At 57.7% G+C, this 20989-nt stretch overlaps 1 protein-coding gene across 1 annotated transcript in view; it reads right to left on the bottom strand.

Annotated features, from left to right (window-relative positions):
- Positions 1 to 11084: 11084 nt before the first annotated feature.
- CFAP46 (cilia and flagella associated protein 46) overlaps positions 11085 to 20989 on the bottom strand; it is an 89495-nt gene continuing 79590 nt past the window's right edge. Inside the window, 10 exon segments of the mRNA XM_074338661.1 lie at positions 11085 to 11578; positions 12561 to 12641; positions 12720 to 12856; positions 13437 to 13518; positions 14661 to 14773; positions 15500 to 15602; positions 16097 to 16139; positions 16142 to 16261; positions 16336 to 16403; positions 20821 to 20982. Coding sequence (XP_074194762.1) covers positions 11454 to 11578; positions 12561 to 12641; positions 12720 to 12856; positions 13437 to 13518; positions 14661 to 14773; positions 15500 to 15602; positions 16097 to 16139; positions 16142 to 16261; positions 16336 to 16403; positions 20821 to 20982 — 1034 coding nt within the window. The 3' untranslated portion in view covers positions 11085 to 11453.

Genomic DNA, 20989 nt, shown 5'->3' with positions numbered 1-20989 from the left:
CCCCTCCTCCAGGGAAGGTCCAGTGGCCACCAGTGGGGAAGGAGCGCCCTGGGCTGTTCCACCAGATGGACCTCGGCGCAGTGGAGAGGTTCGCGAATGCCACCTCCTGGTCTCGGAGAAAACGTCCCGCAAACAAGGAAGGCGCTGCATTTCGTAGCAAATAGCGTCGTCGAGAAAAGGAGAGTGCCCTAGTTGGCAGAGACCTTTATTCATTCCACATTTGTTTACTGGGCACCGGCGAGGGGCCAGCTAGGTGTCAGGCGTGCCCTGGGAGAGCCACATGAACGTGCAGGAGGGGCTGGGTAATAAACAGTAAACAAATGGAAAGAGTGCCTACAGGAGGGGAAGGCGACCACTGACCCTTAGGGCGTGGGGCGGGGGTGGGGGGTCAGGGACGGTGTCTTTTGGGAGGGCCGGCCAGGACGGCAGGCGTCCAAACACTGGGCAGGTCAGAGCCCGGCCTGGCGGGGGAAGGGGGAGTGGGGGGAGAGGGACAGGCCGGGTCGCAGGGGCTTGCTCCTGGCGAAGGAGTTGGGGTTCTAAGCGCAACCGCACCGAGTTCGCAAAGACCTTATCACCGAAGTGGAGGTATATGCCTGTGACGCCCCGACCACGCCCACTCTGGGCTGGGGTCTTGGAGCGGCCCCCTGCGCGGGGCCCTGCCTGTCACCCCGCGCCTGTGAGCAGTTCTCAGCCTATGGGAGCTGGAGGAGGCAACCACATTCATGTTAGATACGGGCGTCGGTGGGCCGCTGACGTAACCCAGTTGTCATCTTCGCGCTCTCGACCGAGGTGCTCAGAGACGAAAGGGAAGAGGCGAGGTCACCAGGACCTGAAGCTGGAGGAGCCCCCAGGGCGGGAGCCCAGACCGGTGGGGGGCGGGGTGGGGGCGCCTGCCGCTAGGGGGCGGCGGAGGAGGCGGAGGATGAGCTGGGACTGGAATTACGGAAGGAGGCGGGGCTGGAGCAAGTACCACCCCATCCCCAGCAAAGGCGTCTGGGGCAAGTGCTGCTTGGACCCCTGCCCACGGCTGTCGCTCTGGGCGCCTCTCCTTGCAGAGGCGGTCACTGCGCATCCCTCACCACCCCCTGACCCTCCCACTGGCCCAATCGCGGCGCCGGCCTTCGGCCCCTGACCACTTCCTGGCATCTTTGCCTGGCTCACTTCCTCCTCCCCTGGGGTCACGGCTGGACCCTCACACTCAGCCTCCGCCCGCCCTGCTCTTCCGCTCAGAGCACTTCTTAAATGCATTTTCTGACCGGGCATGCCAGCATCCGGGTGCAGGCACCTCAAGGTCTCGGGGTGCCTCAGGAACTGAACAAATGCTGCTTAATAAAGAAATGAACATGTACCCCCATCCCACGCTTCAGAGGGTTTTCCAGAGCCCGGTGTCAGGGTTGGAGTAGGGGATCAGGGCCTCCAGGAACCCTGAGTCAAAGGTCATCAAGGGTGTGCGGGGGGGGGGGGGGGGGCAAAGGGACTCTGTGAGCCGAGCATCTTCCCCAGGAAGACTTCGAAAGGCCTTAGGAGACCGGGGCCTCGGCAAGTGGGGGGTGGCCCGAAAGGTGTGCTAAGGAGCGGTGGAGTGGGCAGGTATGCCTCGCAGCCCCAGTTGCCCGCCCCGCCCGGCAGGAAGCAGCCTGGGCAGTCAGGGCCCAGGGAGGTGGGACCTGGATGGCAGGGAGGGTGGTGCCCTCTCTGCAGCCCATCCTCTGTGAACGTTCTGGCATCTCTGAACTGGCCAGGCATTGCCCACCTTGCAGACCCTCTCCCGCACCCCAGCTGCCACCCTGCTCCAGCTCCTTTATTTCTTTAAAGGTTATTTATTTTGATAAATGTAACATCCACAGGAGAGTGTACAGAATTACACCACACAGCCTGCCTCCCCAGCCTGAGTTCTTTCCATCACTTTGCTGGCGCCACCTCTCTTCTCCTAAGGGGATCGCAGCGGTCGGCGCTGAGATCCGGTTGCTGAAAGGATGCCTTTCCGCCTCTGCCAAGCGCACACCCTGGCTGCTGGGACACGCGGTGTGCAGGGTGCACGCGTCCTGTGCGGCTGCCCCTTTCCAGCTGACCGCCAGGACTTCGAGTCATTCTCTGCTTGGGGGACAGATCCACGTGGCTGCTGCGAGGTGCCCCACAGGCGTGTGTCCCAGCTCCTTGAGAGGGGTCCTCCTGAGCTCTCCTTGGCTCACCTGGCTGCCCTTCAGAGCAGCCTCAGCTTTCCGCTGCCTGATGGCGGCCCTTGGGACGGCGCTGGGCAGACTCCCCACCCCTGGGGCAGCACCCACATCTAGTCTTCCTCCCTCAGGCCCCTCCACCCCCACCTCCGCAGCTCTGTTGCCGGGACCTCGAGCTCTCTATGTGGATATCCCACAGGCGCCTCCTTCCTCTCCCAGCATCCTGCAGGGTTCCCGTCCAGGACAGGCACCCACCCCCTAGGGGCCCCAGACTGGGCAGAGTTGGAATGAATGGAAGGCTGAGTGAATGACTTCCCAGCAGAGGCAGCTTGGAGCTCAAGGAGAGACCATCCTCTGTGGATCTGGTTAGGCCCAAGGCTGTGCCCAGCCTGCACCCCCACACTGCCCTAGGCCTGCCCGCCCTTCCTGCTTTGGGAGCTTTTCTTAGCAGGTACCATTTTGTTGGGCTTTCCTGCTTCTGGGAGAAGACCTGTGGTAACCAGTCCCCTGCAGCCACACCCACACTGGGCAGGGCGAGAGTTCTCGAACCTTCTGCACACCCAGAAAGTGAGGCCATCACTCCCCCCCCATCTGAGAAGGACCCTGCTAGAAATAATTCCCCACCCCCACTGTGCCTTGTGGACATGGGAGCCAGGTGAGGGGGGAAACACAGCAGGTACCTAAATCAGGAGGGACTCCCAGGAGGTGGCGGCCCACTGCCGGGACTGCAGAGACCAGAGCCTTCAGGGAGACAGCCACATGGTGCCTCAGAAGCACTCTCCTGGGTCCCAAGAATCTCATCTCCTTCAGGAAAGGACAAAGAGAGGTGCCATAAATCACCACTCAGCTAATTCCCCAGGGCCTTGCGGGTACCAGATGTGCGGTCGTGTAATGAGCACTCTCCCGGGGGTCTGACCGTGTGCCAAACGCGCTAATTGAGCGCCCAGTAAAAGATTTGTGTCAGGGCGCCTTCAGCTGTGCTCCCAGGATGGGATCTGAGCAGCACTGGCCAGGTGGAGGCTTCCGGAAGAGCTCCTAGCTGCACTCCAGGCCGGGTCTGCCCCTGTGTGGAGCTTCTGGCAGGTGAGGCTTGAGCTGTGCCATGGCCAGCGCCTGCCCGGGCCCCTGGGTGCCCCTTCCTGATGGTCTGTCTGTGGCCTTGCGGCTGGGCCTGCCCCACCGTGGGCCTGGCCTGAGCCCTCTGGCTTGAGCTTTATCCAGCTGTCCCCAGGTCTTTGTGCAATGCTGGTTGCTGGCTGGGAGGCCGACCGCACAGCAACTGATAACTGAGTCTGACAAGGGCACAATGAGGGGTGACTGGGGGTGAGGGTGCCGCTTCCCAGAACAGCAGGGCTGGGAGAGAGCTGGAGCAGCAAGGTGAGGTGGGGCCCAGAGGCCAGCCTGGGTGTTGGGGTTCAGCCTCCATGGGAGAAGCTGTCTGTGACGAGAGCCAGTTTGCATTTTAAAGGGTCACTGGACTGCGGTGTGGGAGGCTGGACCCCAGTGAGGCTTCAGACAAGAGTCGAGGGCCCCCTCCCCCACCCTATCCCGGGCAGCCAGGCAGGGAGCCCTCCATCTAAGGAAAGCCATCACAATTGCTGCCACCCATACGGCAGGTTTGCACCAGAGTGGGTGCCCTGGGCTATCAGGTCCTATAAGTGGGAGCAGTCCCTCTGACTTTGGGGGATGTCACACGGGGTGTCATGTGGGTCTCTGGTCCCGCTCCCCACACAAAAACGCAGGACATGGTGAGGCCAAAAAGGAACACCCATGGAGCCATAGATAGGGGAGTCATACCACTATAGTCTCGCTGGTGGCTGGGTTGGAGACACAGGGAGCAAACATCCGCCAGTACCCCAACAAGGGGTCTTCCTGCACCCCAGTCTCTCTGGCAGCCAGGTGAGACGCACATACGAAGCAGGAGCCACACAATGAGCAGTCTGCCGTCCACTTCTCTGCCTGCCAACCAGCCTCACTTGCTAACTGCAATCCGCCCTTGCTAGCTCAGCCACGGCAGTTATATCAGTGGCCAATGGCTAACCGGTAACAGCTGATGGCCAAGTAGTCACAGCTGATGGCCATCTACCACCCGAGCCAGCACCTTTCCACAGGAGGCCGAGAGCCTGGAAACTGCTCTCAGGGACTCTGTCCCCACAGGGGACCTGCCTACTGTGTGAGGCAAGGTGTACCCCACATTCCTTGCAATGTCCAAGGGGCTTTTGACCCCCCACTAAAGCCATCCACTGTCTAGGCAATGGGTTCAACAGGGCTGGGAAGGGAAGTGAGCTGGGCCCAGTGGTCTAGTCTGGGCTCAGGGTCTTATGAAGCTGACCGGCCCACAGAGCCCGTCCTGTCACAGGGGTGGGGTATAGGCACCCCCTCCGCCAGGTCTGGTGGCCTGTGGCATCAGGATGTGGCTTGGTCTGCAGGACCCAGAGCCACCTGTGTTTTATGGCTGCTGTTCCTATGAAGCGCCCAGGAATGACTGTATCTAATGAGATGAACCTAAGGTTAACCCCTTCTCAGCCAGAGGCCCCCCTGCCGAGCCACGTGACTCACCTTGCTTCTCTTGGGAGGATGACACTTGCCTCCGATTGTCCAGCTTGGCCAGGTGATGCTGTGCCCTTGGAAGGAGGAATAGTCTCCAGGAGCCCCTACGTGTCACCACTGTTCTGCTGCGAGGATGGAGGAGGGCGGCTGGGAAACCAGCCCCCACGAGATGGTGGAGGGACACTTGTTACTGAGCGTCCGAGCAAAAGCTGGCTGGACACATGACCAGAATCATGAAGGGCTCTTTCCAAAGCTCGCGGGAGGGGAGGGGCTTCCCCAGGCCAGCCGACCCCTGGGTGGCTGGGGCCTGTCCAGCAAGTCCTCACACCCAGCCTCCTGCACCTGATTTTGTGCACAGAAGGCTTTCCACATAGTTCTGAGTCTTAAACGGACAATAAGTGAGAGTAGTCCGTGGCAGAATACCTGGGTAGCCCCAAGGACGAGGACAGGCTCTCCAGCAGGTGGGGGACCCAGGAGCTGCGTGGGGAGGGCCCCGTGGGGCAGGTGCAGCGTTGGCCTGGGATGGGGGCGGGGTTACCCCTGAAGGCCGGCTATTTGGAGGCACAGCGGGGCCTGGCTCCCCGCCGGTCAGATCCATCATGGAAAAAATCACATCGATGCCAGAAAAAAATGTGTGAAATATTTTTTAGGGTGGAGCCCATCATAAAAATACTGGGTGGGGGGGCGGCCGGATGACTCAAGTTGGTTAGAGAGCGAGCTCTGAGCAACAGGGTTGCCGGTTCGATTCCCACATGGGCCAGTGAGCTGTGCCCTCCACAACTAGATTGAAGACAATGAGCTGCCGCTGAGCTTCCGGAGGGGAGGCCAGATGGCTCAGTTGGTTAGAACAAGAGTTCTCAACAAGGTTGTTGGTTCAATTCCCGCAAGGGATGGTGGGCTGTGCCCCCTGCAACTAACAACGGCAACTGGACCTGGAGCTGAGCTGCCCTTCCACAGCTAGATTGAAGGACAATGACTTGAAGCTGACGGGCCCTGGAGAAACACACTGTTCCCCAATATTCCCCAATAAAAAAAAATAATAATAAATAAATAAAAAGAAAGAAAAACTAAAGAAACTGGGAAGAAGCTTTTCAATGTCTATGACAGGAAAAAAAGAGTTCTGATTACACTAAGAACTAGCATTAATAACAAAAAGGGAAGAAAACAATAAATCACAAATAAGCCACAGGCAGTAGATCCCACTGACCACCAGGCTCACGAACAGACCCAAGTTACCAGCTGAGAAAATGCGTCTCCACAGCAGGGGGCGTCCCACAGCGGCTTCATTCCTGGCTCCAGCTGCAGCTTCTTTGGCGGCAGTTCTGAGCTCAATGGCCTCTTTTGGAAGAAGATGGTCCTGGGGGCAGGGGAAGGGAGAGATCCCAGGGCTCAGGAAGGGTGGCCCCATGTCCCCCCCAGCCCAGCCCAGCCCAGAGCCTGCTGGGAGCAGGTGCCCAGAAAGGGAGGAGGGTGGGGCTGCTGGGTGGAGGATGCCGCCAGCATCTTATTATCTTAACACCGTCTCTCGCCTCTTGTCACAAAGAATTGAAATCTATAATAAGAAAATGTAAGAGCACCCCTGTAATTTGGCCCGTCAGCTCCATCGCGGCCATTAGCCAACCACGTGGAGTATTAATCTAGTCGTCTCCCTGTGGTCACCATGAATTGTGATAAAAACGTCAAACAGTTAGATTGTATAGGCCGACAGCGCCGTGTGATTGAGTGGCGAGGCAGGGCACGTCCCCTGAGTCACCCTGACAAAGGGAGCGGGCTGCCATCAATCCCCCCCAGGACCCCTGGCTTCTCCCGAAGGCTGGTGTCCCCGTGGCTCCAGGGGGCTGTCAGACCTCACAGATCTGCTGCTGGGGGGCCTGGGCGGTGGGGGCAGCCGGCAGCCACTTGGGGGACAAGACCGCGAGATGCGGGGGTCGCAGGCCCCTCCAGGAGTCTGCTGATCCTTGTGGGTCCCTCCCACAGGGAAACGCTCAGTGCAGAAGCTGCCTGGGGTCCCACTGTGTGGTTAGAGGGAGGGGCCAGCTCCTGGGGCCACTCCCGGGGGCGCATATGCCCCTGGGCCCAGCAGACGGAGCCGCCCTTCCCAGGGACCACGATGCCGCCTTTGTCATCTCCTTTTAAAGGGTGAAGCCGTGTTGCAAATTGATTTCACTGTTGGAAATGGGATAATTAAACCGGTTGTTTCCATCTTCATCATCGTCATAATAAAACGAGAGGACGGGGTACTCGCGGCCCAAGTACTCCTGGGCGTCTAGCGCAAGGGGGCGTTAATTGAATACAGACGGCCTTCGGGGAAGTTGCTGGGCCATATTTCAGGGGTATGGGATAATGACGCAGTTAATCATTTTTACAAGGTGTAAAATTACTGGCTCCTCTAGAAAGATCATTAAGGAAAACAATTGTTCACAGCAATTGAAAATAGAGTTTTAATTATTCAATACAGAAATTAAACTATTAGGACCAGTGCTGGATGAGGGAACTTAATAGAAATTTATATACAAAGCTCTGGGAACATTTTCGTTTTATTAACCTGCCTAATTTCTTAATCCAAATCACTCTGGGAGCCTTTTTAGTGTGAGGAGTTAACTACTTGGAGAGGAGAGAGGCCCCGTGAGGCGTGGCCTGGCCTCCCAGGGGAGCGGTGTCTTCGCGGGGAGTCCCAGAGCCTGGAGAGCCTGTGCGAGAGCACTGGGCCGGGGCAGACGGAGGTGGCCAGGGCTGGCAAGAGGCAGGGCGTGTGATGGACCGCAGTCTGGGCCTGGGTGACGCTGTTCCATGAGGATTAAATGAGAAATGAACGCAATGCCTGGACCTGGGGCGACCCGCCTTACCGGTCACACAACTGTGACCCTGAGTGGGCACCAGAGCCCACATTCCTGGGCTGGGGCGGCAGGGCCCCTGTACAGTCCTCCCCAGTGACCGCCCGCTGGGGTTAGGCCTGCCTCTGTGCTGTGGGCATCAGCCCTGCTGCAAGCAGCCTGTGGGAGGGTAGAGATGCTTTAGATCGGGATTTGGATTTTAAAATCTTGAAATGGGAAGTCCTTTACCACAGCAAGTGAAAACGTGAGGGACTTGAGGACACCAAAGGCAGAGAAAAAAGGAAATTCATCAAAATGTTGACCTTTGGTGGCATCTGTGAGCACTTTACTTTCCAAATTTCCCTCAATAAGCATTGTTAAAAGCACTCATTATAAAAATATAGAAGTCAGTGCTTTTGAGACATAGATTAAGAAAACAAGTCGAACTTTTAGAAAGGTGATTGATAAGCAAGACACTCACTGACAGCCTGGAACGGAGGGAAAGGGTCACAGAGGGGCTGGGACCCATGTGGAAAGGGCAGGGCATGTACATGGGACTGTGGCCGTGGGCCGCTGCCTCCCGCACACAGGGCAGGCCGTGGGGCCTGGCCTGGCTCTGGGTCAGCTGCTGCATTTGCAGGGAGCGATGAAGTTCCCAGTGACCAGCTCAAGGTCACCGGCTGTCAAGAGCTCAGTCTGGACCAGAGCCGACTGCCCGGCTCCCTCCTCCGCCCCTCACACAGGGTCACCTGGCCTTGCGGTCCTTTTCTGGAGCTTGGGCTGGTCACCCCACTGTGTCCTTTGTGGAACACACTCAGAACGTGCAGGTCTGGCCGCCGTGTCAGGGCTGCCCACCATCCGAATTACATTCTGTTTCCTATTATGGCCAATAAATTCCAAGTGATCTTTCTTCTCTGCGTAGTTTTTAGGGTTACATAAATTTCAGCCACGTAATTTGTTCACGCTTGGCTCTGTTACAGCACGCCACTTCTGTTGTAGAAGTTAATTGATAATGTGATTTGTTATGTTGCTGGGACATAATTCAGAAAGTTGTTTTAGGGCCTCAGAGACACGGCACAGCACTCTTTCATATTTCTCACACGAGCAGACACAGTGTGCGGCGAGAAACATGGTGCTGCATCGATGAAGGATTTCCAGAAGCTTTTTATTCTTGTTGTTTGGGTGGACGCCAGCATCTTTCTAGAAGGAAGCTCCTATTTCCAGCACTGCCCTGGTTTACATTTATCCCCTGGTCATTAGTTAGCTTTTTTTTTTTAACTGGAACTATGTGTATATATTTGGAAAACGGGGGAAAAAAGGTGGAGGGGAATCACCACCTTTCAACATTATCAAAGATGAGCTTTTTGAAACACATTCTATGTTGCATTGACCATAGAACCACAGGAAGTTGAAAAACTAGTGCTGACAGTGCAGTGTAACCTTCACACAGCCCCCCAGCGGTGACCCCTGAGGTGACAAACGGAATCCGACGTGTGCTGTCAACTGACTGCAGACGGTGCTCCATTTGTACCTCTTCACAGGCGTGCGTGCCTGTGCCTGTGCTGTGCTGCCTGTGTGCATGTGTGCACGTGTGTGTGCAGCTCTGTGAAATGCTCTCTCACATATAGATGTGTTGCTGCCACAATCACGATCCAGACGTGGTCTGTCACCCCAAGGCTCTGTCATGCCCCCTGGTCCCTGTCTCCCGCAGCACTAATCTCTTGTCTCTCTAGGAATGAGACGCATAGCATGTGACAGGCTGGCATCGGCGTCTGCACCCGCGCTCCGCTGAGCACATGCGCGGGCCGGCTGTTATTCACGCGGGCTCTCCCCCGTTCCTTGCTGTGGGACAGTGAAGCCGCTGTCGACGTCCGTGCACATGTATTTGCATGTGTTTGCGTGGACGGGCGTGTGCACTTCTCCAGGGTGACACCTGGGGATGCGACGGCCGGCCCTGTGCTTGTTTTTATGCACGTTCTGAGTGGATGTTTCCAGAATTGCAGCACATTTCATGACCCACCAGCAATGCACAGGAGACCATTTCTGTGCATCCTCACCAGTGCTTGGTGTTGGCCGCTTCTATTTTAGCTGTTTTAGTAGCTCTGGTAGGCACAGCTCGTCATTGTCTTAACTTGTGCTCCTGTTTATTTGACTGTTTGGACTGTCACACATCCCAGTCCTGGGCCCTCTGCATCTAAGAGCAGGGACAAGGCCATGCTGCGGTGATACAGCCTCGTCAGTGGTGTCAGGGCACGAGGTCAGGGTGACTCATGGCCCCCAGCCCCTCGTGTGTACCAGGGGAACCCCCCATGTTCATACCACCTCCCATCTGCTCCACTCCTGGCCCCACAGCCCACATGGCTACCAGGAGTCACTTGGCCTGGGGTTTGGCATCCTCTGGCCCTTGGGGGGCTGCCAGGTAGCAGGTGGCGCCACAGCTGGTGCTCAGAGGCCAGAGAAGTCTCCAGATGAGGCAGGCAGGGGGCAAGGCTCTGCTTGGGGTCGTGACTCCTGTTCAGATGCCTGATCTGTGCTCAGAGGCCAGCAGGGAAATGCTGGACAGGACCGGGCCCCCCACACGAAGGGCTCCCAGTTCAGCCGTCAGAGATGACCACACCGTGAAGGGGTCATCAGGCTGGACAAACGCAGGACTCTGGGTCCTCCTACAGCCACTCCTACAGCACCATCCCGGAGCTGTCAACACTGCACGTTCACTTTGTCATCTCCGGTGCCGTGACTCAGGGGCAGCGGGATCCTGACCCCGCCTGCCACTCAGCCCAGAAGCAGCGCCGACTGGAGCCAGCAGCCCCACCCCCTGCACAGGTACCCTCAGAATCCCAGGACCCGCCACGGGACGGGGACGCAGGGCTGGCAAGTTCAGTGCCGACCATATGGCCAAGGGGTGTTTGGAGTGTGAAGGTCCCCATCAAACCCTGCTGGGCCCTACTGATGTGTGGTCCCCAGAGTGGGACAGATACATGCCAAGGGTCAGAGGGGACAGCAAGGGGGTCAGAGGGCACGCATCGACCTGGGCCTTCCGTGGGGGAGGGAGCACGCCCCCTTCCTTTGTGCTGCCTGACACCTGACACTGAGAAAACACATGGACAGAGCCAGAGCTGGGAGGGTCCCCTCACCTGCAGCACATACAGGCTGCTTCTGCTCAATGGCTCTCAGCCCCTTATCTTCGCATCTCAGGTCCCTGGCTGAAGACACGGCCCCACTTTGATGCCGTGGGGGCAGGAAAGCTCCGGCTGAGGAGGGTCCCGGCTTGGGGACAGAGCCGCGCAGGCCTCCCTGGGCGGCTGGAAGGTCATGTGGGAGGCCTGTGGCTTCCTCGGCTGGGATGTGAGCCTGCTGAGTGGGGTCATCCCACGTAGCCAGCGTCCTCCCTGGAGTTTGAGGTGGTAGAAGGTTCTGGTGTCTTGGCAGGCAGGTGGGCAGGAGGGGTGTGGGGTTGAGCGGGTCCCTGCTTCCTGACCCGAGGCTGGGCCAGGCCCCCACCCCCAGTGCTGGGGCCCCCGAGACGACACAGCAGTGGCTTGGTATAATCATTTACTCAAGCAGCTGAACAGAAAACAAACCCACTGCCCAAGTGTCCCTGTCGAGGAGCCGTGAGTCCATCTCAGGGAAAGGTGTTTGCGTCAGCCAGAAACCATCTTCTGAGGGCCCACCTGGGGTTGAGGGCTCCCGGGAGGTGGTGACCCCACCCCATCCAGGCCCCTGGGTACAGACGTGCTCCCACGACAGGGCAGGGGATGGTCCTGGGTGACTGAGGTGGTGGCAGGTGGCTCCCTGGGCAGAAGGGGCCACAGCCCAGCAGGTCACTGGAAGGCCAGGGGCTGGGCTGCATCAGGGCTGGGAACGCCCGCGGGGTGGCAGGGCTGGGCCTGCGGTGGGCTCAGGGAGGATGTCACACAACAGCCTGGTTTGGCAGCCCGTACAGGACCAGGTTGAGGCTGATGGGGAGCTGCTCAGGGCCTGGCAGCTGTGACAGGAGGGACACCAGTCTGTCCTTCAAGGTCCCTGGAGATTCATCTGAGGGGAAAGGAACAGCAGCACGTGAAGTGCCCAGGGCCACGTGCGTGGTGGGGTCGGGGGCGGGGTGCTCCTGGCTCTGCCTCGGATGCGTCCTCACAGACAAGGACACGGAGGACACAGGACTGCCTGACACCAGGGCCAGCTCTCCCCTCACCACACCTCGGCACTGAGCGCAAGAATCCGGAAGATTCTACCAGCTCGGGGCCTCCTCCTGCCACCACTCAGTGGCCACCCTGACTGCAGGGGGTGGGCGGCCTGCACTGGGCATGGACACTACCCAGCAGCAGCGCTGGCACAGGGCCACCGGGCAGGTGCCCGCCCTCTGCTGACGGAAAAGTCACCTGCGGCTGCTTCTCACTCCACAGAGCTGCACCCTCTGTCCCCGTCACCTGACTGTCCTGTGACCTGAACCGTCATTCACCTCCATCCACCTGTGACACCATTCACTCTCACTCACTCACTCACTCACTCACTCACTCACTCACTCATACATCCATTCACATTCACACACTCACTCATTCAAAAAGCATTTACTGTTTGGGAACTATATCTCAGGAAGCAGACAATGTGATTTTTACATTTTAAGCTCCTTTCGTGTTGCGTATTTTGAAGGTTTCACGATTTTAGTCATCCCGGGATAAACCTCTCTTAGGTGGATTATCCCTCTAACAGACCGCTGAAGCCATTAACAAGTGTTGTAGTGAAACTTTTACACCAGTTTCCACGTGTGAGGCTGCCACCAGGTGTGGCCATCTGCTCCCAGACCGCACACCTGGGCATTTAGAATCTGTGTGACTTAAACGGTTTTAAAGACAAATTTGCAGACCTAATGACCGGTGTTTCTCCCTAGGAGTTTAGATGCCACGCCACACCGTGGCTCAGGGTCTGCGTCACACACGACCTGCAGAGGCTGTGCAGAAGCAGAGGTGGGAACACTGACCCTGCAGAGGGGAGCAGGGAGGTGGGAGGTCTCTCTTACCGAGCTCGGCCACGACGCCAGCTTCCATCTTCTGAAGGAGACGGACCGTTCTCCCAGTCGGCTTGCCAACTGTCAGCAGATCTGAGGGAGAAAGCTCCCCTCAGACAGCGTGGCCCCCGTGGGCTTCTGCGGGACGGGCGTGGGGCTGCACCCACTTACTTTCCCACAGGACGCTGGCCCGCAGTGCATTGTCCTGCAGGCGTGTTGGCCACTGGTTCGCCAGGATGCTCTTGGCCCCTGCCAGGCTCAGAAGGACAGCAGTCTCGACCGGCTCCTCTAAGGAGAGCTGCACAGCACTGTGGGGACCCAGTTCCCATGAACCAGAGCCTCCCCCTCCCACAACCCAACCACCGCTAAGGGCTTGAGCGTGTGTTTGGACTGACAGCTCTTAAACTTCTTGAAACAATCAAGAATGTCCGTCCCCGCCCCCCAAACTTAAATGGCACTTAACAAGAAAAGGCGTTTCAGAGCTGCCAGACCCCTCTGCACTGCTCCCAAGCATGGTTTGAAGCCAGGAGGGGACACATCCCTGTGAGAGGGAGCTGTCCTGCTGGGCCACCTGGTCAGTCCACAGAGGCCTGGGGGTGCGTGTGTGGGGGGCACCCTCCCACCTGCCGGCCCTGTCTCTTGGCCCAATCCCAGTGGTCTCGAGGCTCCAGCCAGGCCTGTGCTCAGCGTCTGCTCCCCAGAGACTTAGCCAGGGAAGGGTCTGGGGGTAGATGACGGAGGCTGGCTCCCTCGTGGGACTCTGCCCACGGCGTGCAGACACGCTGTCCCCCGCGCTCCCCAGGGGGCACACCCATTGCTCATACGCCCCAGCTCCCGTCAGTCATCCACAGGCCGGCCCAGCAGAGCCCGGGCAGGGCTCACAGGCACCTCTTGCTCTCCGAGGACTCCACCTGTCGCCGCGAGCTCTCACAGGACCGGGCGCGGTCCAGCAGGACCATCACGTGGCACGCTGTGGACACAGGAGGGGCCGTGCAGGCCGGCGTCTACCCAAGGCCCTTTCCGGGACCCACTGGCCACAGGGCACATGGGACGTTATTTGCTCCAGGAGCCCCATACCCTTCACTGCCTCCTTGTGCAACAGGGCCCAGTATTTCCTGCCTGGCCAGGCGTCTCGGCTGCCAACATGCCACACCGACAGGTGTCTGCTTTAAGGGTGGTCTTGGGCACACGGTGACTAGTTGGGTCACCTGAGCCCCAGGGCCACTGAAACAGGACACACGGTGTGCATGCAAGCCCCACGGATGCAGAGCTCACCCCTGGCTGGGCTGGGCTTCGGGCAGCCCAGGGCAGGCAGAAGCAGCAGGATGTGGCAGGGAACCACGGGACCCCGAGAACACTGCCACTCCCGCAGGCATCTGTCAGCTCGCACATTGCTTGGATTTCACTGGCCCCCCATGTAAGAAGGCTCAGAATTGCAGTTTCAGAAAGGCTGTTTCTACCTCCCCTTGGGGTAAGGAATCCGCCCAGGTGACGTGCTTATGGGGTGGGGTGGTGGGCGGGAGAGGAGACCGGGCACCAGGTGACAGGGATAGGTTGAGGTTCCCTGACCACGGGACAAGTGCCCACATGCTTGTACTGCCATCAATAGGAACACCCACCTCAAAGGGGGGGCATCTTTTAGGGACCCCTGAAAAGGCCAACCAAACACGGGCATCCTGGGGGTGTGGGGGACTACCTGGCAGCCTCCTAGACTACTGATAGACAGCAAGAGGGAAAGCAAGGCCCAGAGCACCCACACTTAGGCTAGAAGGACTGGTGGGGAGGGCTGTGACCTGCGTGTTCTGGAAATGCCCCCTCAGCCCCCCAGCCTCCGGGACTCTGCAGGCCCAAGCCTGGAGGGTGACCCCCAACTCCTGCCCCTGGCTGGGCCTGCCAGGTTTGGGAATCTGAAGTGGGGTGTCTGAGAAATGCAGGTGGGGCCTGAGGGCAGGAGAAGCTGGCCCCGGAACCCCCAGCCCTTTTTGTCAGATGACGACAACCGACGACACACGGCTGGCCCGGCCCTGTCCCAGTGCGTCTGTGGCTAATCGTTTTGTACCCACAGGTCCTGGTGGAGAGTCGGGCTGGGGGTCCCAAGAGGACCTGGCTCACCCTCTAAGTTCATGGCCGCCAACCTTTCCACCAGCACGTGGGACAGGAAGCTCTCCATCCCGTAGAAGAAGAAGCCATCACAGCTGCCCAGGAGCTGCTCCCACTCAGCCTGACTGCACAGGGAGGAGAGTGACGGGTGGGCAGGCGGGCGGCCAGGCACAGGCAGGTGTCCGCGAGCAATGCAGCCAGGACGACTCTGTCCTGAAGCTCTGAGGGCCGTGGGCTTCAGGGTGACACACTTTGGGACGCGCTGCTAAAGCAACACTGTCCTCGGCTGTCTTCCCGCCACGCCCCACCCCTCGCTAGGACAGCACCAGTGCTCACGCCGCCGTGGCCTCTCTCTGCGTCTGACACGCAGGCTCCCTGGGCAGCTGGTCTAGCCAGCTCTCCTGAGAATGAACCTCGTGTCCCTGGGGTGAACCAGGGCCATGGCTCTGGAAAGTGCTAGAAGGACGCTTCCCTGACTGCCAAGCACGCCCAGGTCCCCAAGGTGTCCACAGGACATGTGCCAGCAGGCCCAGCTCCTGCAGGAGGCCCAGCTGACTGGCTGCGGGACCTTGTGCCGGGGCACATTCCTGGGTGCCCAGGTCCTCACTGTAAAACGGGGGTGCGGACAATGAGCCCCTAGTCAGCCCCTTGAAGGCCAAGGAGCCCCGTGTGTGAGGGGGACAGTCAGACACCAGGAGCCACTGGGCGTCCACGGGACAGGCAGGGTCAGGGCGGGAAGGAGCCTGAGGGAGACAGCAGGGCCCAGGTGGAGAGGGAGGACAGAGCCCCACGTGTGCAGCCCCAACCACTGGCTCCTTGGTGCCCTGCAGACGGTGCAGGGACCCACCAACCTGGGCAAGTGCTTATTTCCCAGGTGTCCCGTCCATCGTGCAGTGAACCTGTCTTTGAATTTGTCCAGGATTTCCTGCGTCACGGAGACAGGAGTCAGCTCATCTGCAATGACAAGTGACTCGTGACAAACACAGGAGCTCTCCACACACGTGTGGCGCTGTGGGGCCAGGCAGGTCCCTGTGCCCTTGGTGCAGCGGGGGCCCCGGGCTCAGCCTCACAGGCCGAGGTGGTGTCAGCATTCACTGCTTGTGGAAATGTTAGTCTCATTCCCTCCTTTGGGACCAATTTTGCAAAAGAGAAACACGGAGTTCAGTGCTGAGAGCTGCAGGGCGGCACCCACACCCTCTGGAGGCCCTTTGCCTCCCCACCCCCCAGGAGAGGGCCAGATGCCGCTGCAGGGGTCCTTTTTCACACCACTGCTGTGTGCTGTGGCCGCAGGTGGTGAGGGAGGGCCGGGGTCCCTGAGGGAACAATGGGAAGCGGCAGAGGCCTGACGCCTCGCACTCGGCACACGCTGCCCCGTGGGGCTGGGCCACGCCTGGCACCGGGGGCGTGTGGCACGTGTGTGTGGAGTGGGGGCCGTGGGAAGTGCTCACCTGTGCCCTGGGCCTCGTTGTACGGGTCCACGATGACCGGGTCTTGGTTAAGGAGAACCAGAACCACAGGCTCGCGTCGGGGGCGGGGGTCCAGCAAAGGATACACTTGAAGTTGTCTGAGCTGACTGTGATGCAGTCAGGGAAGGTGACCCGGGGCACGCTGCCCTACGACGACAGACAACGGTCGGTGGGGATGTCCTGTGTCCATCTGGAGGGTCAGCGGGGCCCCGCCCGCCTACCTTCGGGCCCCTCTTTGCTGGACCTCTCCTCGGTTCTTTGCCTTTGGTGTCCTTTTTCACGCTCCCTTCTGTTGGAAACAAAAAGCAGTAGTGATGCCGTGGAACTAGACAGGTGGGCACAGCACTGACTGCCACTCAGCTGTTTACTCTGAAATGGTTCGTTTCAGGTTCGTGAATTTCACCTCAATAAAAAGACAAGACATAGTGGGCACCGTTTATTTTAAGTTTGTAAAGTTGAAATGGCAATCATTTCTCAACTGCACAGGCTGACAGTGTGGGGAAGGCCCGGGCCAGGAGACGCAAGAAAGAATGGTCACCCGAGGCTCCCAGGCCAGCCGCCGACCACTCACACACCACACTGGGCACCCACCAGTGTGCCTGCTGTGGGGCCGGGCCCTGCTGGCTGCTCTGCCTCCCACCCCAGCGTTTGCCGTCTGTCTCCTGGCTGCACCACTGCTGCAGTGGCTCCTGGGCCCTCCTGCAGGCACTCGAACAATGGCAGCTTCTTCCTTCCGGCTCCCACATCCCCTGCTGTTTGCCTACGCTGGACGAACTGATTGGGGCTGTCGGCCTTGTCCCGACTGATTTTCAAACAACCGAGTTTTGCCTCCATCTGCCTTTGTTGCTGTCTGCTCCGGACGTATTGTAGCCCTGCCTCCACTTTCTACCTGTGACGCACGTATTCTGAGGCTATTTGACCTCCCTGATGGCTCAAAGCACGAGCATTAGGTGACGGCCCTGTCCCTAACCATGATGATGGCTGTGCAGTCTGTGGCATCTGACCGAGAGACAGCGGTCCCTTCTGGTCATCTGCCAGATGTGTGTCCCCCTCGGCTTTCTGACACCCGTGACCTTTTTCTTCAGGTGTCTCCCGTAAACAGCATCTGATGCTCAGGCAGCCTTTGATTGTCTCTGCCAGTCAGCTGGCAGGCGTGGCCCATTCGCTTTTTCAGCTGACGATCAAAAGGCTGGGCTTCCCCACGACTCGCCCACCTAGTGTGACGAGCACCTGGTCCCTTTGTTTTCTTACTCGTCCTCCCTTTTTATTAGTTTGGAATCCATACACCAGCTCAGCTCTTTTGGGTGGTTTACGGTGACCTTCATGCCCAAACAGCCTTCCTCCCACGTGAACATGTGGGCTCCGGGATGCTCCACTGTGACGCCTGTAAAACCTTCTTTTGGGGACCACTCAGTAACGTATTTAAAAAGATTCAACTCACATTAGGCAGATTTTTTGTGACTCTGTGGTGAGACTTTGTAGCAGCTCTTGTTACTGTAACAAATCACCATAAATGTCGGGGCTGAAAACAACACAAATTTATTATCTCCCAGTCCAGACATCAGAGATCGAAAGGGGTCCCATTGGATTAAAATCGAGGTGTGGGCAGGCTGGCCCCCTGTGGAGGCCCTGGGCCCGTTCTCGTGGCCGCCCCGTCCTGGGACCGCGGCCACTTCTCCATCTACAGACAGGGCAGCACGGCATCTCCCGATCTCTCGGCCCCTCCTGCTTCCCTCCCTGAGGACCCTTGTGATGACCCAGGACTGTCTCCCCATTTCAGGGCCCTTCACTGGGTCACATCTGCACAGTCCCTTTGGTCATGTCAGGTCACTCACAGGTCCTGGGGATCAGCGTGTGGACACCTTTGGGGGCCGTTCTTCTGCCAACCGCAACGGATGTGCTACAGTCTCCCACTGTTGCCGTGACCACATGCGAGGCAGGGGTGGGGGTGGGAGGCCCCCTGCACAGACAGTGTGCACACAGTGGGTGCCTCGCACTACACATCAACACCAGTTTCACAGGGAGGTAGATACAAACGTGAAAGGCAAGAAAAGGCGTATCTGGAAGACATCAGAGGGTAGCAGCTCCATGATCCCGAAGTAAGGACTGAGTTACAAAAAGACCCCAAACACCAGCTATTGGGAAAAGCAGGTAACCCAGTAGGAAAGCTGGCAAAAGACTAGGACACGTTCTTCGGAGGAGGAGGCCTTCCGAATGGCCGGTGAGGAGTGACAAAGTTCTCCCTTCCCTGGGGCCTTGAGCTTGGAGGCACCACTCACAGACGCGGCCTTGCACGGAGAGGCTTCTAGAAGATGCATGGTCTGTTTTCCAGCCTTTATTTTCAACCCATTATTATCCTTCGAATGGGTTCCTTTAAAGAACCGTATTTTCCGTCTTGCATTTTCATTCATGACCGTTACTTTATTTTTTTTTTAAGATTTTATTAGGGAAGGGGAACAGGACTTTATTGGGGAACAGTGTGTACTTCCAGGACTTTTTTTCCAGGTCAAGTTGTTGTCCTTTCAACCTTAGTTGTGGAGGGCACAGTCGTTGCTAGTTGCAGGGGGCACAGCCCACCATCCCTTGTGGAAGTCGAGGAATTGACTTGGCAACCTTGTGGTTGAGAGCCCGCACTCCAACCAACTGAACCATCCGGGAGGCAGCTCAGCTCAAGGTGCCGTGTTCAATCTTAGTTGCAGGGGGCACTGCCCACCATCCCTTGCGGGACTCGAGGAATTGAACCGGCAACCTTGTGGTTGAGAGCCCACTGGCCCATGTGGGAATCGAACCGGCAGCCTTTGGAGTTAGGAGCACGGAGCTCTAACTGCCTGAGCCACCGGGCCGGCCCCCGTTACCTTTTAGTTGGGGTTTTTACACCGTTTACAGAGAATGTGATTGGGTTGAAATCTAACATCTTGCAGTTTGCTTTTTATTTGTCCCGTCTGGTCTTTGTTCCATTTCCCCTCTTTTTCTGTCTCTGTTCGGCTGTTTTTTATGACTCCATTCGTCTGTGTATTAGCTGTAAATCTGTTTCTAGTGGGAGCATTCGCTTACATCTCTAATTCCTCACTGTCTGCCCTCAAGCTTTCCAGTCACACGTTAGAAACCCCACAATACGTTGTTAGTTTTTGCTCTAAACTGTCAAAATCTTTTAAGGAGATTTTTAAAACAAGAAAAAAGTTTTAAATATTACCACCTGCTTCCCATTCTGCTCTGTGTTTCCTTGTGCGTGTTTCCGTCTATTTTTTTCCAGCCTGAAGCACATTCTTTAGCACTTTTTTGTCATGCAGGGAGGCCTCCTGGTGAATCCCTTCCCCTTTCCTGTGTCTGAGAAAGCCTTTCTTTCACCAGAGCTTTTGGAAGCGATTTGACAGGTTTTTCTTTAATAATGTAAAGACAGTCACCATTTGCCTGCACTCAGTCTGCTGCTGCCCCTGAATCGGGGCTTTTTCCTTCTCCTGCTTTTAAAATGCTCCATCACGTGTGGCTCAACAATAAATCATCGACTGTGACGTTCCTGGTACCGTTTTCTTTTTGTCTCTTGTGTTTGGGGTTTGCTGAGCCTCTTGGGTCTGCGGGATCACAGTTTCCATGAGATCTGGGGGACACTGGCCACCATTACTTCAGATGCCCCCGCGCAGGACTGTTCCATGAGAACTGTTTTAATGGCCTGTCTCCTGATTCTATCACTGTGTCATTTCTGGATCCGTCTCGATCACTTGGTTTTCTCTTCACTGGGTCATCGTTTCCCACCGGTCTGTGTGCCTCGTAATTTTTCACTGAATGTCCAGCCCTTTCACCTTTTACCTTATTGGGTGCTGGATACTTTTAGTCTGTACACTTTCTCGAGCTTGGTTGGGGGATGCAGTTAAGTTACCTGGAAATACTTTGATGCTTTGTGGCTCATTTTAAGTTCCATTGGGTGGGGCTAGGCAGGCGTCTTCATTAGTGCAGAGGCAGGTCGTCCTCTCTGGTCACTGTACCTGAGGCCTGTGGGAGATGAGTGCCCACTCTGGCGGGTGGACAGCTGAGCCATGCGCAGGCGGGAATGAGCTCGGTGACGGGTCCCTGTTCCTGTCCCTGACCTTGGGGAGTCTGCTCGCACCCCTGCAGACCAGTTCTCAGCTGAAGGCCTGTGGGACTCTCTGCTGATCTCTCCTCCCAGGACCTGCCCCGAGAACTCTCATCACCTGGGTCCCCAGGCACCCAGCACCACCTCCTCAGCCCGGGGAGACTGTGATCCTATCGGTCCCCTCCTTTGGGGTCACCGTCCCCGTCTGATCACCAATGTCTGAAAACCATTGTTTCATATATTTTGTCTGGTTTTTTCCTTGTTTCAGTTGGAAGGGCAAATTTGGTCCTTGTTATTTCATCCTGGATGGAAGTCTGACCCATTTATTTTTATTTAACTTGATATTTATTTGGAGAGCAGCAGCCACGCAGAGCTCTGTGCAGGGGACAGCAGGGAGAACGCCCGCACGCTGGCCGCCCGCGTCCCTCCCTCGCTGTCGCTCACCACCTGAGTGACGGTGCAGCTGCTCACTGCACGTCCCCTCCTTTGAAACTCAAGCTTGTGAGGCTAAGAAAGATCCAAACAGAAGGCCAGGCACATAGTAGGTGCTCTGTAAACACCTTTCATAATCACCCTCTAGCAAAAGTAATTCACACAATCCGGTCCCACACCTGAACCCCGAGGCAGTGCTCACCTGTCTCCCCCTTGTGGAGGCGGGTCCACAGCATCTGGAGGGAGAACTCGCGGGACACAGAGGAGACCGCTGCCGCCCCGAGCACAGACAGGCCTTCCAGCGGCAACTCCAGGAGATATCTGTCGACCACGAGGATGACGGCATCTGCAGCCTCAGGCTCAGCTGGGGG

This window comes from Rhinolophus sinicus, linkage group LG07, assembly GCF_036562045.2.
Source record: "Rhinolophus sinicus isolate RSC01 linkage group LG07, ASM3656204v1, whole genome shotgun sequence".
In the NCBI taxonomy this organism is placed as follows: Eukaryota; Metazoa; Chordata; class Mammalia; order Chiroptera; family Rhinolophidae; genus Rhinolophus; species Rhinolophus sinicus.
This window is presented reverse-complemented; position numbering and strand designations above follow the sequence as displayed.